Here is a 19,314-nt window from a genome sequence, read left to right as displayed (position 1 = left end):
ATAGCAATAAAGTAGGTCATTGCTATCCACCATTAAAACACTCCTGTGCCAAGGCACACAAGCCACGTCAGGACCTGAGACATACCCCCAAATATTAACAAATGGGGAAGTGTCCCACCTACTTAGCTGTTTGGTTTCAATGTATGTCAGGTAACGGCAGATACCCTATATGCAGGAGTAGCACAAAGAGCAATAGCATTTAGGTTGACTCTGAAATCATTTCAGCAAATTTGACCAACTATAAAAGCCATTACCATTCAGCACCAGCCAAGCCACCCATTCCAGGCATCCCGGGTGAGTGAGATGAGCTCAGGCAGGTTTCTGCTTCACAGGGGGAAACTTCCAAACCAAATCCAAGGTATGTCTTAGGAACCAGTAGCCATATTATTTGAAAAATGAAAAAACTGAATCTAGAAATTTCAAGAGATAAAGAACCTTTCACCAGTATTTCCTTTAAATGGCTTGGTGCTCAAGACCTGGGCCTTGCCTAAGTGGAGCAAATAACATCTCCATGTTCAGAGTTCTCTTAGTTGGCCTAGCATTCAAAGAGGCAGAAGAGAAGAGTGGCTAAGACCATGAGCTTTGGCCTTAGACAATCTCAGTCCAAATCCTGACTCATCACTTGATTGCTCTGAAAGTTTGAACATGTTACTTGACTTCTCTGTGCTTTTGTTTTTCCCACCATAGAATGCAGATAATGTAGATGGAACCAAGTCGTATGAGTTTTGTAGGAAGTAAATGAGTTAGCAACATCAGAATGGTGCCTGACACATAATACATACCATATAAGTATTTGCTATCAGTTGTATTACTTAAAGTTATAAGTTATAGAAACCTAGCTCAAACTCAAGAAAAAAAAAAAAAGAAGGAAAATACCAGCACATATAAAAAGAATACCATCAGAACAGTCTTTTTCCACACCTCTGCTTAGATTCATTTACAGAGAGATGCTCGCCCCACAGCAAGATGCCCTCTGTAACTTGCTACCTGGAAAATGTTAGGGCATCTTGCCCAAAACTTCAATTATAATCCTAGAATGCTTTCTGATTGGCCATACGGGTCATATGACCAACACATGGGCTTGAGGGAGGTGGGAGCAGGGAGGAAAATCACCCCATTAGCACACAGCCTGGCCACATTACATTGCATGGGAAGCAAAAGGTCCTCCAATGAGTAAGATGGGGAATCAAGAATGGGATTCTGGTCTGTCTCACTCCTACTGTATGGTCATTCCACAACATCATTCTCCTCTTCACATTTTTTGTTTTTACCCTCATCACCTTCATCACAGGCATTTTTTAAAACTTTTTTTCCTTCTGGAAAAATGTTCACCAACTGGGTGGCATTTTACCAAGAGACAAGCCACCACATAAATGCCTGAGTAGGAAAAAAAAAGCAAATGCCTTGCCTTGGAGTTTGAGAAAAGGAAGAAACAAAATAACACCTCTTACTATTCATATTCAGTCCCTTTCTTCTGAAGAGTGCCAAAGGTTTTACAGATGCTAAATGCCCCAGTGAGAGAAATAAATTGAAAGAGTTTAAGCTGCGGCCTAAGCTCACTATGGTTACTGGGAAGTAATCGCTCCACACACATATGGATAAGTGCTCTATGCCAACAATGAGCACTTAACTGCCTGAACTACTTTTTGGCCTCATTTAACTTGTCCATTTATGAGACTACAGATGCCTTTCTCCTTAGAACCATAAAATTTTAGAACAGGAAAGGACTTTACAGATCATTTGGTTCAATCTCTTCATTTTATAGATGGAAACAACTGGAACCCAGAGAGGCTTATTAGCCAGCACAAGGTCATATAGCAGGTTTAGTGCAGGCCCAGAAGTAGAACCATGTCTCCTATCTCTCCATACCATGCCTTTTCTGAAAAACAACTATCTCCAAAAAGCTACCCAGTGATCCAAAACATTATTAATTTCTTTCTTCTCCAGTCATGTGTATCACATAGTGTTTGGATGACTTCTGGAAACAAGACACATTTATTATAAAATTTTGACAATATACACTAATCACTAGCACCGGGATACAATGAAATTTGGTAAAAATGGCAGGATGCAGTAGTAACTGCTGTCCTTGTAAGAGGTCTACCTTTCATACTTCTCCATCCTCCAGCAGATAGTCAGTACTTCTGGGCTGCCCTCAAACTGACACAGGCTCCCATGCGTATGCTTCTCACCCAGTGCATATTCTATGCCAGAGTTGGCTTTCACTGTCAAAAAAAATTAGCTCCTCCTGTGAACCATTATCCCAGGACCATGCATGGTTAATATGCATATTTAAGTTAAGGGCTTCTGAGAAAAAGATCTTAAAACTATATTTATACTAAATCTCATTTGCAAAATTGAATCTGCTTGATACAGCTTTTGTTGTTGTTTGTTTCATTTGTTCTGTTGTTTTGGTTTCTGGTTGGTTGCTTGCTTACTGGTCACAGATGCCGTCCAAATATTATACATGGAAAACCTTACTTCTTAGAATGAGTCAGCTACAACTATCTGTTACAACAGACAAATAATAAAATGATTTTGTATAGATCATCACATATCTAAGGGCCTTCTGATAATCAGTGAACTAGCTTTCCATGCCTCATGAAGAGCTTCCAAATTACGTATAAGTTCTCGAGAACTTGAATTCGTGAGAACAAGATAGGAGGGCAAAGAATATCTTAGTTTACTAATTATATTCAGGTTCTTATCCACTTTTCCTATGTGCCTTGAAGGAAATGTGTCTCTCATTACTTTGCTATGCCTTTAATGTCTCTACCCATGTAGTAAAAGGAGTATGTGTCAGAGACCTCCTAGCCATGCAACTGTGCCCATCTGAGATCAGAAGAGCACTGTCGGTGGCTGTGGTCTTTGGGCCTCCCTGACTCTCACCCCTGCAGTTACTGGTCAGGGTGAATTCCTTGGAAACTCACTGATAGAAATGTAACCAGCTTTCAAGAGAAACAATAACTCTACTTCTAGACAAGCTCAATCCAGCCTCAATGTATATAAATCCTCACTTTTAAAGTTAAGTCATTGATATTGCTTTTAGTCTCAACCTTACTTCCCCCTACATTATAATTTTTAAAAATTTATCTCAGTCTGTGACATATGTGGGAGGAGTTATCCACAGAGTCCTTTTCTCTAGGTAAGGCCAGGAGTGATAAGTGGTGTCCAAACACTGTAGTCCTTCTGATTTCCAATATGTTCCAGAGATGTTTGCTGCCAGTTTAAGGAGGAAAAGTGTTGTGTCTTCTTGATATTGGTCCAAAAGAAAGTAGGTTGGCTATCAGTTGAGTTGTGAGAAAAGAAACAGACTGTTGGGTGCCCAGGTGGCCCAGTCAGTTAAGTGTTTGACTCTTGGTCTCCCTCAGGTCATGATCTCACCATACGTGGGATTGAGCCCCACACCAGGCTCTTTGCTACAGTGGGGAGCCTGCTTGGGATTCTCTCTCTCTCTCTCTCTCTCTCTCTCTGCCTGTACCCCCCCAGCCCCGTGCACATGCCTTCTCTCTCTCTCTCTCTCTCTCTCTCTCGCTCAAAATAAATAAATAAACATTTTTTTTAAATTTTTTTAATGTTTTTATTTATTTTTGAGACAGAGAGAGACAGAGCATGAGCAGGAGAAGGGCAGAGAGAGAGGGAGACACAGAATCAGAAGCAGGCTCCAGGCTCTGAGCTGTCAGCACAGAGCCCGACGCGGGGCTTGAACTCATGGACTGTGAGATTATGGAGATTATGACCTGAGCTGAAGTCGGATGCTTAACTGACTGAGCCACCCAGGCACCCCAACATTTTTTAAGAAAAGAAAGGACTGTCAAGTGCCATCAAAATATAATGAATGTTATCTAAAAATTAAAATAAATGCATCTAGCTAATGTCCCCTTAACAACAAAACTATACCTACATTCTGATTTTTGTTAAGAGGTAACTGAAAGTTTAAATTTACATTATGATTACAGCCTTTCTTTTATAAGTTGAAGCACATTACTTTGGTCCATTGAGCAAACTCATTCTTATTCATTGCCTTTTAAAGTTGACATTTAACTTCCACAGCTGTACAGTTGGTAAGAAGCAAAAGAATATTTAATATTAAAGAAAGCAGACTCTAAAAAACCACAGCATCCTATAGTATGGAATATCGTATAATTAGCGTACATTAACCGATAGAAGGAATTACATATGGAATTAGTGAAGGACAGTTGAAGGTACTCATGTATTTATTTCCTTGCTGATAATCAAATAAGACAAACAAGTAATTCAGCAATCCAACTAAGAAGGACTGATTTTTCTAAAAGACTATGTCTTCCAATGCATTTACCAAAATAGAACTGAGAACTTTTGGTTCTACAAGCCTTGAAGCCCTAAATCAAATAAGATAGGAAAGAGCAATACCTCTCCTCTGTAAGAATTTTCTGTTCAACACCAGAAATAATCTATTCATTCAAGAAATGATTACTATGCAGCTGCTATAGGTCAAGCTCTCTGGTAGCCACGGGGGATGGAGTTGTCATGGTCTTGCCCTTTAGAGCAAGTTTAGCAAGAAAGACAAACAGGGATGCAAGTAATTGCAACTAAGATGAGTATAGTGTTAGGATAAAAGCAGCACGCAGTGCCATGGACACCCACAAGGGACCTACCAAGTCGTGGGGGCTGGGGTGACAGTAGGAAGGGAGGGTCCTTTGGAGGAGGTGACATTTCAGATGAGACTTTACAACTTCAGAGTTAAGATTAACTGTACACATTGCATTTTGCTTCTCCAAAAAGCTGCACTAAAATCATATGAAAGAGACTTTAAAAAAAATAAACCCACAAGGATATGAAGAACAGGAAAAAGGACCTGAGAAACAAGTTTTGGAAGCTTGGAGAAGAGGAACAAACAAGTGGTGTGTGACTTAACAGAAAGCTGAGTAAGTCCCGAAGCAGCAAAGGACAATTGGGCTGGAGCTGCTGGAGAAGCAGCTAGAGCCGCAGGTCTCTGTCACTCTCCACTGCTGGGTACTGCCCCTTCTCTCTTCCAGCAGGAACTAGAAATTTATTCACTAGAAAAGGTAAAAGAGGGATGCCTGGGGGCCTTGGTCAGTTCAGCGTCCGACTTCAGGCTCAGGTCATGATCTCACGGTTCATGGATTCGAGTCCCGTGATCAGCTCTGTGCTGACAGCTCGGAACCTGGAGTCTGCTTCGGATTCTGTGTCTCCCTCTCTCTCTGCCCCTCCCCTGCTTGTGCTGTCTGTCTGTCTGTCTCTCCTCTCTCTCTCTCTCTCTCTCTCTCTCTCTCTCTCTCAAAGGTGAATAAAGATTAAAAAAATACATTTTTAAAGGGTGAAAGAGAAAGTCATTGATCAACAACATGGTTCAGTGACCATACATAATGAAGGATTAATATTGATGTCCCAGCAAAACGCTCTGCTCACTCCAAGAACACAGGTGCCAACCCTTCACCCTTCAGAGGGTCAAATAAGGGAGATTTCTCTGGGAATCTGACCAGCCCAAGAGGAAAGACTAAAATACTGACACCAGGGCTTCTGGGGGGTGGGGGGGAGGGAAGACCCACCTAGATCCTTCCAGTAAAACTCCAAGACAGTAAGTTTCACTCACAGGCTCTTAATCATGAGCAGAAAAGCAAGGATTGATTACCAGACCCCTCAAGAAAGCCTCCAGCATAGATAGATACCATACAAACAAAACCCAAACAGAAACAAAAAAAGCATTTTACATGAAATAGAGACTATGCATGGAGAAGAAAATTTAAGAAAAACAAACTATATCATTAACATCCCCAGATAGATAAGATATTATAGTCATGAAATAAAAAAAAAGGATCCAATAAAAACAGAAGGATTTAAACAAACAAACAAAAAACAACTCAATAGTAGGGTCGAAGAAACAGAGAGAAGATAGTAAAGAAAAAAATAAAACAGAAAGACAAGAAAAGTAGAGGACCAGGCCAAGCAATTCAACACCCAAATAAAGGATTTCCAAAAAGAAAGAACAGAGAAAATGGAAGGTATAAATCATCAATGAAATAAATTAAGAACATTTCCCTGAATTGATAGAGTTTCTAGACTCAGGTTGCTGAGTGTCTAGCCCAGCAGACTTGCACAGCACTTACCACATACACATCAATTACTTTTCTAATTATCTTATGTATATTAACTTGTTTAATCATCACTGCAACCCTAGAACATGGACACCTTTATAATTATCATCCTCATTTTACAAATGAAGAAACTGAAATAGCTAAGCAACTTGCCCAAGATCACACAGCTAGTAAGTGGGCAGGGCCAAGATTTGAAGGCAGGTGATGTAGCGGTGGAACCCGCTGCATGAGATTACCAGGTAGGATGAAGCATCACTGTAAAATTTCAGAATACACTACAGACAGTTCTATTTGATTTTTTAACACCAGGGGTGTCTATTATTTCCATAGTGCGTGCAGGGCCGCATACTTGACTGAGACCCAAGGGAACCCGATGTGGACTCCTGTTCCCACCTCCACACACAACTTCCTTCTCTCTGACACCCTGGTCCTACAAATTTGAGTCACATTCAGAAGCTCTAAAATCCTATTCCTGCTTCCTAACTCAACAGGAATATTGCTCTGCAGTTGGGCTCACCTGCCTGCATCGCAGCTGGAAGACATGTCCTCAGAGAGTAAGTCAGGGAGAATGAGACGCCCTCACCCCCATCTCAAGGAGCACAGAGACACACAGTTGCTACCCAACACTTGATGACAGTTGCCTACTATATTTTGCCCGGTTCTATAGTTACTCATGGCAGGATGGTAAGTCTGCAACCAGTCCTTGTGTCTGAAGATATCTTTGTCTGACCCTCCCATTTAAATAGTTCTAGGTTCGGGGTGCCTGGGTGGCTCAGTCAGTTAAGCGTCCGACTTCGGCTCAGGTCACGATCTCGTGGTCTGTGAGTTCGAGCCCCGCGTCAGGCTCTGGGCAGATGGCTCAGAGCCTGGAGCCTGTTTCCACTTCTGTGTCTCCCTCTCTCTCTGCCCCTCCCCCGTTCATGCTCTGTCTCTCTCTGTCTCAAAAATAAATAAACGTTAAAAAAAATGAAAAATAAAAAAAATAAATAGTTCTAGGTTCAAAATTCTTTTCCTTCAACATTTCAATGTTATGGGTTTGCATCCAGTGTTGCTGTTGGAAAGTTAACGTCAAATTGATTTTTATTATTTTGTCTTATGTTTGCAACTGTTTATTTCCCCAAGTAATAAAGCTTTAAATTCCCGTTCCATTTGTTCCACCAGGTCTGCTTCCTCTGGTATAAGTCACCTATGTCTTGTCATTCTTCATGATGCTTTTTATTCTTTAGATGTGTCATGATATTTTTTAACTAGAACTTTGTCTGTATTATTCCTGAGACTACCAGATGCCTCTGCTTTGATGACCACAAAGGTGGCCCATTGAAAAGGGAGGCCTAGCTCGTGTCTTCACTGTGAGTGAGGGTGATGTGGGTTGAGCACCACTGCTACCGCTCTCTGGGCTTAACGGTGCTTTTTCTCCCTGGCATTTCTTCCTCCTTTACATGCACTGCCTCGTTCCTCCATATCCATGATTGCTTTCTCGAACTGGAGTTGGAGGAGACAACTCAGGGGTCTACTGGCCATCTGTGGCTGGAATTACAGATTTCAATGCTGAGATCAGAGTGATTTCAGGGAGGTAGATTGTTGGTATCAAATCATCTAGTATGTAGAGCCCTGGTGTCTCCTTTTCTGTCCTGGACTAAAAATAGTAGACAAAGCCAGTGCAGAAAAATCCAACTTTGAGCTTATACTCCAGGTTTGCAAACACAATAGACAAGACTCTTTGAGCTCCTGCATAAGCCTGGCCCACCGAGAACACTGCTTGCATCCTGGTCTGGCTCAAGACTCCATCTAGAGACTTCAGCCTTTGCCTTCTCTCTTCTCCTCCTCCCCTACTCCATCTCCCAGCCCTCTCTTCCTCTAACCCATCATTTTCTTTAGAGTTTCTCAACGTTTTGATACAGTTGTCAAAGTCTGCCTCTGGATTCATTCTGCCTTTCCATGTTGTTGCTAGAATTTCCAGATTTCAGTGCAAGGAAGGGAGCCAGTGGGATTTTTTTTTTAGCTCATCATCGTCATGGAAGCCAGAAGTCCACCCTCCTCAGGGATCATTTGGAAATACTCCCTGTGGGCCTTCCAGCTCACTTAGATATGCTACAGCAGCCTGTGGGAGACACAGGCCAGGCCAGCCCCACTGCAGCAATCAAGGTTAGAACCTGCATGGTAGAACACCTGGCCAGAATTTCAAGTGACTGTGAAATGGGGTGTGGGGCGTTGTCATTTAGGACATTTCCCACCTCAAGCCCAGACAGACTGCAAAGTAGCTTAGTTCTAATGCCAGACAGTTGTCACAGGAAGCAAAAACATCTAAATTGCTGGTAATGATGACATGTCCCCATGTCCACACAGCGCACAATTCAATACTTAGAATTTTATAGAGCTTGTAAGTACCTATATTTCCGTATCACTTATCTATACGTCATTACAGAAATTATGAAAGTTTGTCTTGTTTACAAAGATGAGTGGAAGATAAATTCATTTTCTGTAGTAACAAGTCATGCCTCCCCAAAATAAATATATTTCTTTTATCAGTAAAAATTAGCAGTCTCTTGCTCTATAGTCCAAGCTCATAACTCATAGTAATGTTCTATAAAGTCACCGCAAACACTGAATTAGCAAACCCTGAACTGTTGCTCTAGGGGAAACACAGGGTTAGGTTCCTGAGAGCCTCTGGCCACAATATTTTCATCACCCAATTAGTACATGTCCTGGTTTTATCTGTGTTTCTATTTAAAGTCACTTTATTTAATATGCACTGTTAATTCATTAACATTGAACATGGCCAACAGCACCATAACTCATGCCTGAAGGAAACTTACCTAATGCACATGTTTTCTCCATAAGTCACATCACAGTCCTCTTGTGCTTGGAACACAAGACAGCACTTTAACATCGCACTTGCAAGCCATTTCAAATAGCAAAATCACCAACAAAAGGCACACGCAAAAAGGCAAAAGTAACTGCAGTAAAAGACTGCGAGAAGGACACTCGGGTACAGTACAAGAGCCAAAATGGGAAGATACAGTTCTACTTTCCTCCAGGTCAGCTGGGAACGTGCACACTGGTTGGCTCAATTTTTTTTTGCCTTTCTGTGCAGATCCGTGAATGACTGCAACAGCACCCTGAGCATTGATTGATTTGGGGGTTACGAATAAATTATAGCAAGTAGGAGAATTTGCAAATACAGAATCTGCAAATAATGAGGATTGACTATATTATTATTATTACTAGTGCTTGCATATTGATGGGAAAACAATACTTTTGTTAAAGGAGTCTGTGAAATGCTATGTAAAGGGTATTTTGTTGACTATGTAGACTCCTCATCCCCTCACCTCCGCAAACAAACCTCCTGATTAATTAAGAAGTATTTTGTGCAATCTGCAGCAGGTTTAGGGACTACTAACATTTTGCGATGATCTGGTGGGTGTCTAGTAAAGAGAGCTCCAAAGCCAGTAGCAGGCAATCCAGTGTCCCTGGAAACAAAACAATAATTTTTAGAGAATATGTCAGACTGACATTTATAAACTTTTATAAACTTTCAGAGCTATACAAAACTTATTTGGGGCTGGATTTTTTAAATCCTTTTTATTTTTTATTTTAATTCTAGTGTAGTTAACATACAGTGTCACGTTAGAGTCAGGAGTCAATATAGTGATCCCACAGTTCCATACAAAGAAAGTAGTATTTTGATTGCAGTTGGCTAATAATCTAGTTATTCAAGCTGCTAAAATGGAGAGTGATACAACAATAGCCAAATTGTGGAAAAAGCCTAAATGTCCATCAACTGATGAATGGATAAAGAAATTGTGGTTTATACACACAATGGAGTACTACGTGGCAATGAGAAAGAATGAAATATGGCCCTTTGTAGCAACATGGATGGAACTGGAGAGTGTGATGCTAAGTGAAATAAGCCATACAGAGAAAGACAGATACCATATGTTTTCACTCTTATGTGGATCCTGAGAAACTTAACAGAAACCCATGGGGGAGGGAAAGGAAAAAAAAATGAGGTTAGAGTGGGAGAGAGCCAAAGCATCAGAGACTCTTAAAAACTGAGAACAAACTGAGGGTTGATGGGGGAGAGGGAGGGAGGGAAGGGTAGGTGAGGGCATTGAAGAGGGCATGTTTTGGGATGAGCACTGGGTGTTGTATGGAAACCAATTTGACAATAAATTTCATATATTAAAAAAAATAATGTGTGTATTGATTACATGCTGAAATGATAATATTTGGTACGTGTTACGTTAAATAAAACATATTGAAATTAAAAAAAATGGAGAGTGATAGTAGTAAAAGTATGGCTGTAAGTAGGCCTGATCAAGCAAATAAGGGTGCTTGGTATTGAGATAAGGCTTGTGGTTTTGTATTAATTATAGTAATAAAATTGATAGAACCTATAATTTGGGATATACTTGTTAAATGTAGGGAAAGGATAGTTAGGTCAACAGAAGCTCCTGGATGAACAGGATTACCAGCTGGCTGGAGGTGGGCACACAGTGCAACTTGCTCCAGTACCTGCTTCAACTATTGATTTTGTGAGCAAGGGACACAGTGATGGGGGCAGTAGACAAAATTTTTACCTGAGAAAATACTCTATCAGGAGCTCCAGTTATTAATGGGACTGGTCAGTTTCTGAATCCTCCTTTCAATTATAACTTGTATAACCCTGAAGAAAATTATTACAAATGCATGGGTGGTATAGCTGGGGAGGAATTTTTATGATAGATTTTTAAAAGATTTTCATGTCTGCACCTTTCATGCACTTTGCAAAATAAAATGTCCCAACAAGTAAATTAAAAATTCAGCATTTTGTCATTGTTTCACTGCATTTTCCAATAGTTACAAGATAAGACAAAGTCTATGGATAGAGTTTTCCATGGAAAGGCACTATACCAAGTTTCAGGACTACAGATATGAACAGATAAGAAACAGTTCTATGGGGTGCCTGGGTGGCCCAGTTGGTTAAGTGTCCAACTCCTGACTTCAGCTCAAGTCATGATCTCACAGTTTGTGAGTTCGAGCCCCACATCAGGCTCTGTGCTGGCAGCACCCCTGCTTGGGATTCTTTCCCTCTCTCTCCTTCTCTCTCTGCCCCTCCCCTGCTCACACTCTGTCTCTCTCAAAAATAAATAAACGTTAAAAAAATTTTAAAAAAAGAAATAGTTCCTACTTTCAAGGAACGATTTCAAGGGAAACACACATACATATAAATAAGTAGAATGTAAGTCCAACTGTTATGTAGAGCATTAACAAAATGCTCAGAGGGCAAGAATATAAGAGCAATTAATCCTGATCGACAGCTCACCTAATTTTTACTGCTTGTCAGGCAATATTTCTATGAACATTTCATACTTCTTTACACCTAAACTTCCCAACAACCTTATGAAGTAGATACTGATTTTAATTCCCATTTTACAGGTTGAAAAACTGATGATTATAGATACTGTTTACTTTCACAAGTAAATGGTGGAGCTGGTGTTCAAACCTAAATAGTCAGGACACTGACCAGAAAAAAAAAATGTGTAAAGAGGACCCAGAATGGGTAATGCTGATTGGCAAACACTTGAAGGAAAGGGAATTCTAGACAGGGGGAACAGCATGAACGGAAAGCACAGGAGATTGAGATGTGTTCACTGTGCTTGATGTGTTCCTGTAATGGGTAGCCAGGGCCACTGCACCTCCTCACTGCTCATCCAGACCCTTTCCTGCACATATATGTTCTGTAAGTGAAGGAAAGTATTAAGAATACCTTTCAATAATCCCAGAGCTCATTGTTTCTTCATTCAGTAAAGCCTTTCTCTTTATTGTAGCCAATTCTCTGTTTAAATAAACCTGTGCCATTTGTTCATGTGTTTCTGATATCCAAATCTGGAAAAATAGAAGCTACATATGAGAAAAGTAAATACATTGCCAAAAATGGTCAGTTACTAAAATATTTTTGTTGAAGCACATTACTGATTTTTTTTTAAGAGAGAGAGAGACAGAAAGGGAGTGCGCGTGTGTGTGAGCAGGAGGAGGGGTACAAGGAAAGGGGGAGAGAGAGAATCTCAAGCAGGCTCCATACTCAGTGAGGAGCCCCACTTGGGGCTTGACCCAACAACTCTGGGATCATGACGTGAGTTGAAATGAAGAGTCAGATGCTTAACTGACTGAGCCACCCAGGTGCCCCAAAGTATATATTGATTGTAATTGTTGACGCTGTTGACATTAAAAAATAAGTAATATCTTTGGGCGCCTGGGTGGCTTAGTTGGTTAAGTGTCCAGCTTCAGCTCAGGTCATGATCTCACAGTTTGTGGATTTGAGCCCCAAGCCAGGCTCTGCACAGACAGCTCAGAGTCTGGAGTCTGCTTGGGATTCTCTCTCTCGCCCTCTCTCTACCCCTTCCCCACTTGTGCACACTCTGTCTCTGTCTCTGTCTCTCTCTCTTAAAAATAAAAAAAAACTTAAGCAAATACCTCTTAGCAGTCAACGATTTCATTGTAAATATGTGAAAATGCCAATTCCTTACTATGTTACTGGAAAATAAAAAAATCAAATTGGTTGTTTCTATGAAATGCCTTCAACTAAATACTGCTTTCTCCTTTCTTCTCAAGGATCATATATGTTAATTTCTCTAAGTAAGAAAATGTTTGTGGCAATTGCTTTGTAAATCACATGGGACTTCAGATACCAGCACCAGCAATGAGCACCAGCAGCAGCAGCACCATCATCATCCATTCTCTATCAAGGATGACTCAACAAGCTATCAAGCAATTACTCCTATGAGAAAAACCTGCAAATTGTAAGATGTCCTCAAACCAATTGAAGAAGCATCAGGGGTAACATCTAGGGGATCTTACAAACAAAAATTGGCATTGAGTATTCAATATTTCTTCCATTCCAAACTCTAGAAGATCATGAATGTGGAGGTTCACAGCAGAGAAGCAGAACTCACCACAACCAAGAGAACCCATTACTTTCCCCAAACCTGAAGACTAACCTCCCTAAGACATCCAATGAAGTCCTAGATCACATTAATCCCATATATATAATGTATATATACACACATATATATACACACATCTATATATATATATTATAAAATATAATCTATATCTATATATATATAGATCTAGATCTATCTACATCTATAAATATATATGTATATATATATATATATATATTTTTTTTTTTTTTTTTTTTTTTAAAGAGAGAGAAAAATCTCTGTTTAGATATTTGGAGACTTCAACTGCAAGAGTATCTTAGCTATAGTCAAATACCCATGGCCCACTTTGGGTCAGTAGAATAAGGTTCTGCTGTAACTGGGAGCCTACCCTACTCAAAGCAGTTTTATAGTCTCTGGTCCTGGTTCCCTGGTCTACTCCAAAGCTCTATAGATCCTTGGCTTCTCTGACCAATGTTCTCTAAGGCCTCAACCTCCTGAATCACCAGCCACCCAGCCCAATTTCTCAGCTCTGACTCCTTATACCCTTTGCTCAACTACTCTTCCTCATAGATTCCCAGGTTCACAAGTCCATGGTAAAAGACACTATATTATTGAGCTTCATATTATATACTTTAACAAAAAAATAAGACATTTACTTTGGGAAAAAAATTACTATGCACAATTTTGTTTTAATGAGTAAGGTTGGCCCAAAAATTAACCTTAGATAATGCTCTGGTCATATTCAGCAGTAAAATATTTCAACATTTTCAATCAATCAACACCTTTGAAAATTATATGAAATGAAGATATTTGCAAACATGAAATAATGAGGAGTTAAAAGAAAAACAGATGATAGCATTAGTGGATTTAAGTTTATTGACTGAATAGTAAGCACTTCATAGGCATGATTTCATTAAATACTGAAAGCAATCCTATGAGTCTTGTGTATCAATCATAGTCACAGAAAGAAAAGAACAATCAAATGGGTAACTGAGTAGAGTTTAATGGAAGATCAGTTTATAAAAGTGTGGCCAGCATTCAGAAAATGTTGAAGCACCCTGAGGGTAGCAATTGTGGAGAGCCATAGGGTAGAGCAGTTACTGGAAACTAGTAAGGCCTATAGCTGTAAAGAGGAGGTCACTTGGTACTTGTGGGTTTCAGAACAGACATACGGTATCTTAGTCCATTTGGATTGCCCTTATAAATGCCATAAATTGAGTGACTTATAAACAACAGAAATTTATTTCTCACAGTTCTGGAGGCTGGGAACTCCAAGATCAAGGCACCAGCAGTGTCTGGTGAGAGCCTACTTCCTGGTTGATGGACAGCCATCTTTTCACCGTACCCTCACACGGCAGAAGGAGGGAAGGAACTCTCTGGGGTCTCTTTTATTAGGGCACTAATCCCATTTCTGATTCCATCCTCATGACCTGATCATCTCCCAAGGACCTACCTCCTAATTTCATCACCCTGGGTGTTAGGATTTCAACATTTGAGTTTTGAGGGCACATAAACATTCAGTCTATAGCACACAGCCACTGCCAAACCATGGCCCTGCAGGGAGAAAATCACAGAATAAAGGTCCAAGCTAACTCGCCCACCACCTCTGATCATCTGTGAGTGCCTTCCACAGGCTAATCTGAACAGAAAGCCAGAGGACAAGGAAGCTCATCAAAGCCAACCATAAAGGTCAGCTTCTGGGCACAGGGCAAGGTTGAGAAGGGTGGAAAGTAGATCTGAAGGGAGAAAAGAAGAACACTTGGCATAGTTTTTCTTCATTTTAGGGAAGGGAAAACTGAGGCTGAAACAGATTAAGTAACACCTAGGTAAACCAGTGAGAAGGTAGAAGTTACACAATTCAAAACATCCAATCTGACTCATTCATTGATCAATCCATATCTATGAAATTCCAGGCTAGAATAGCAAACTAACTCCAGAGTCTCTACTGACTGTAGCTTAGTGAGTTGCAGTAAAGCCTGGGGATAATGGTAATAACAACAGCACATGTCAGACGGTATTCTAAATGTCTTCACGTTAAGTGTTCATGAAAACTCTAATATCCCCACTTTACACTGGAAAAAATAAAGACACGAAAAGTTTTAGACTCTTGATCAAAGTTACAACCTAGTAAGTGGTGGAGCCAAAGGTCCAAGAGAAGCCGTCTGCCTCCAGAGCCCATTCCGAACCTTTGTTTCCTGTATCAGGGGCAAATGTTGTCCCCCAATTTCATCAGTAATAGAACATCAAAATTTTAGGTGGGCATATGGTGTTTCAAACTACATTTTCTAGTGTCCTTTATTTAAAAAAAAAAAGTTTTTAAAGTTTTAATTTAAATTCCAGTTAGCTAACTTACAGTGTCATATTAGCTTCAGGTGTACAATATAGTGATTTAACACATCCATACGACACCTGGTGCTCAACGTAACACGTAAACTTCTAGTCTCCTTTATACGTAAATAGAACTAATGACTGGTTCTGAACAACGAGACATAAATGGAAGTAATTTCTACAACCTCCAGGAAAGGTCCTGCTTCTGTTTTTCTCTTCCTGCTGTCTGAAATGTGGACATAATGACAGGCTTCTAGCCACCATGTTGGACTCTGCACAAAGGATGGCAGAGTAGAAAGCTGGAAGGAAGAGGTCTCTGACAATCTGCACGACTTCCACGCCAGTCCTGACCTGCTATCCTCCAGACTCTTTACGGGAAAGAATAAAACCTTATGTGAACAGCCACTGTTGATCTGTGGTTTCTGTTGCATGTGGGCAAACCCGATCCTACACCATTTTAATGTGAAAAATCACTTTGGCCTAGAAATGTTCATAACCTGACATAAGGGTGCATAATTTATAAAAGCACTACCATATGTTTAAAAGTCTTTTGGGCTCTCTATATACATATATATATCACAAACTGGAGATTGGCAATTTGGTGTGTGAGATAGCTAAGTTAACAGAGCACAAACTCACAGGATAATCACTAAAATTTCCATTAAATTTGCATAATAAAATCTAGCTTGAGTCAAATGATAATCTAAAAAATATCTAATGTGTGTATAGGAAGTTTGCTTCATAACGTTATTCTTATTCCCCATTTTCCTATCAATTTTTCTTGAAGTCCCAACTTGTAATCTTCTAAGATGAACTCTTCCTGTATGTACAGCATTTAAGAAATCCCAGTAGACATGTAACCTGGGTAACTGGGTACAGGGAAAGAGAAAGTCATTTATGACTGCCCCTCAAGTTCCACATTTGAGGATAAACAGACTCTTTCTGCTGTGGATGACTTACTTACAGAAGAATCTCTCTTGGGAAGATTCATTTTAGATGATCACTAATTGACATTTCTTTCTTATGTTGCTTATCGGGTCCCCAGAAAGCAGACTCCTCTGACTCATACTGAAGGAAATGCAGATATTTTCCTTTTTTATAAAAAATTTTTAAATGTTTATTTATTTTTGAGAGAGAGACAGAGCATGATCAGGGGAGGGGCAGAGAAAGAGGGAGACACAGAATCAGAAGCAGGCTCCAGGCTTTGAGCTGTCAACACAAAGCCTGACGCAGGTCTCGAACTCGTGACCCGTGAGATCACGACCTGAGCCAGAGTCAGACACTTAACCAACAAACACCCAGGTGCCCCTGCAGATACTTTTCAAGTCAAGTTCCCTCTCTGATGTCACAGGCTGCTTTGGGAATAAGTCAGACCTCAGTCAACCAAGTTTCCCAGCTTCAGGGTAATACTTAATCAAATTCCCTGCCCAGAATGAAGTAGCTTATCCTATGGGGATAGGAGGGGTCGAACTCAGCACAGAAATTCTCTCCAAATTCCAAATACTCTCAGCCAGGTCTCTTTAATTTCAGCCTTTTCTTTCTTTCTTTTTTTAATCTTCAAGGTGGATAAGGGACCAAGAGGCTCAAAACCAGTTATTGCCCCCAAATGCTTCGCATGTTCTATGTGACAGATTTGGCACCTCACTCTGGAATATTTAAGTTGGCATCTATTATCACAGATCTTCAGTCATAACTGAAGAGTTTAGTTTTACCCTGTAAAACAGCACTTCCCCTGTCAACTGTAGCTTTCTTGTACTATTGCCAAAAAATCATTATCATCAACAAATAATATTGAGACTTTGTTAAAAGTCTTTATCTTTACGGGTACCTGGGTGGCTCAGAAGAGGATGCTTGGGATTCTCTGTCTCCCTCTCTCTCTGCCCCACTCGTGTGCACTCTCCCTCTCTCGAAAATTAATAAATTAACTTTTAAAAAGTCTTTATCTTAAAAAAAAGGATGATTCTTATTTCTCAGCAGTAGTTTTGCTCTTGTAAATTCTGGCTCTGTTTTCATGTCTAGGAGAACTCAGCAGCTCCACATACAGATTATTTAAAGGATCTCGAGAGAAGCAGAGAGGCCCCCTTCCCATCATTATTTTGAACAACTGGGACTCATGGGGTACAATCAGAAAAATGATTTCACTCTTTTTTTCCACTACTTGTTCAATCTTTTCTTATGATCACTGTCAGATAACAAAACTGTTTCTTTTAACAAAAACAGTCTCAGTTAAGTAATTAATATTAGTAGAATAATCACAAGAGGGCATTTTAGTTGTTGTCTGAGGGAAGGAAAAAACAGAGCAAGTGAAGAAATAGAAAATCAGCCAAACCTCCCCATGTGGACACACTTCCCTCTATGGACTTCCCTGGCCTGGAGCACACTCTAACTGGAGGAGGAGAAAATCTTTTGCCTTCAATGAAATTTATCATTTTGATGAGATACTTTAATTACTGAAATGTGACCAATAGACTTTCTATTATCTGAGAGTGAGCACAAAAATTATAAAATATGTACAACATTTTATCCTGGGACACCAGAAAGAAGTAACTCCACAAAGTAGGGTGAATAGACAGTGGGGACAAAGAATATGTGTGTGTGGGGGGGGGGTTTGTGATTGCATTTTTTGAGTCCCATTTGTTCAACATAACAGTGGCATGTGCTTAAGCAAACTAATATACTGAAAAAGTAAAATCTAGTTTCTCTAAAAGTTAAATTAGGCATGATTGTTGATACTGAAAAAGAATCGTGCAGGAGAGTGATGGATCAAAATGGCAGACGCCTATGTTCATTTTGTCCCAAATCCCTAGAAATGGCAGAGAAGATATATGCTAGAATAAATAGGCCCACAATATCATGTGCTGATATTGGAAAAGACACTCCAGAGTAGACCCTCGAGAGGACGCTGGAACTGGTGGCATCAGCTCTAAGCCCAAAGATTATGGAAACATGAAGCAGGAGGACGCCCTCACTCCACAGCCCGCTATCCCCAAACATCTTCCTTTTTCCTGGTTTAAGTGGTTCTCCTCCAATGGTATTTAAAATTATTCCATTTACAAAAATTTGATCCATATGCCTCTTTCAGGTACTTAGAGCTGAGTGCAAGAAACATCTGTAAGACTATAGAGGCCAAAACACTATTCTACTATGTCAAGCAAGAAAAAAATACCTGAACCAATTAAGTAAATTATAATTGATTTTCTCAGATCTGGTAGAATTATATGCCTTTATATCCCTTTTAGGTCATCAGTTTTTAAATGTCATACTTCCATCCACTAAAACAGTTCATATTTGAGACCTACTTGGCTGTTCTCTATCACTTCATAAAATGAATGATAGCACACTTTTGTACTATTCACTTATTTTCCATTTTAAAGTCCAAAATGACTGTAATGCTATTAATAGTAATATTAGCTTAATTTGCTCATCCATGGTGTCCTTTTAGTTCCAAAAATGCCTTGGCATTGATCCATTAGCTGTATAAGAAAATCTGTTTAGTAAAATCACTCATGGTTTTCCTTGTTCTTTTATGTCTGATAAGTTCTCAGCTCTATGACACAGCATCAAATGTATGTTGTACTTAATTCTTCTGAGTTTACTTCCTCAGAAGCAGTCTTACATACTGATTGTGACACAGCCTTTAGAAGTGGTGTGAGAATCCTTAGGTGAGGGGCTTTGCAAGTGAAGAAGCAATGATAGAAGGACTCCTGAGCATTTTAGTTTACATGGGACTCACTCTGGTACAGCTAAGCAGCACCTGAATAAAGTTTAAATAAAATACCAAGACAAAACACTACAGTTTAAAATACAATTTCCCATAATTTCTTAGACGAGTAAAATAATCAGAGAAACTCCAGTGGCTCGAGTGACTGCTCCCCTGTGAATCTGCAGCCCCATGGCCCCACTGAGTCTCCCCAAGCCTGAAGGACCACCACGGTAGGAATTTGATTATGCCACCACTGAAA

At 39.9% G+C, this 19,314-nt stretch overlaps 1 protein-coding gene across 8 annotated transcripts in view; it reads right to left on the bottom strand.

Annotated features, from left to right (window-relative positions):
- MAMDC2 (MAM domain containing 2) overlaps nucleotides 1-19,314 on the bottom strand; it is a 402,628-nt gene that overhangs the window by 302,460 nt on the left and 80,854 nt on the right. For 4 of the 8 annotated variants that reach the window (XM_019463631.2, XM_019463629.2, XM_019463635.2 and 1 more), the window contains 2 exons: nucleotides 11,848-11,966; nucleotides 9,500-9,568 (listed from right to left, as the gene is read on the bottom strand). In XM_019463631.2, coding sequence (XP_019319176.2) covers nucleotides 9,500-9,568; nucleotides 11,848-11,939 — 161 coding nt within the window. In that variant the 5' untranslated portion in view covers nucleotides 11,940-11,966. Of the gene's footprint in view, nucleotides 1-9,499; nucleotides 9,569-11,847; nucleotides 11,982-19,314 lie in introns of all 8 variants that reach the window. The other 4 variants (XM_019463628.2, XM_019463634.2, XM_019463632.2 and 1 more) reach the window with 1 other exon arrangement.

This window comes from Panthera pardus, unplaced genomic scaffold (genome assembly GCF_024362965.1).
Source record: "Panthera pardus isolate Hobbes unplaced genomic scaffold, ASM2436296v1 HiC_scaffold_20, whole genome shotgun sequence".
Classification (NCBI taxonomy): domain Eukaryota; kingdom Metazoa; phylum Chordata; class Mammalia; order Carnivora; family Felidae; genus Panthera; species Panthera pardus.
This window is presented reverse-complemented; position numbering and strand designations above follow the sequence as displayed.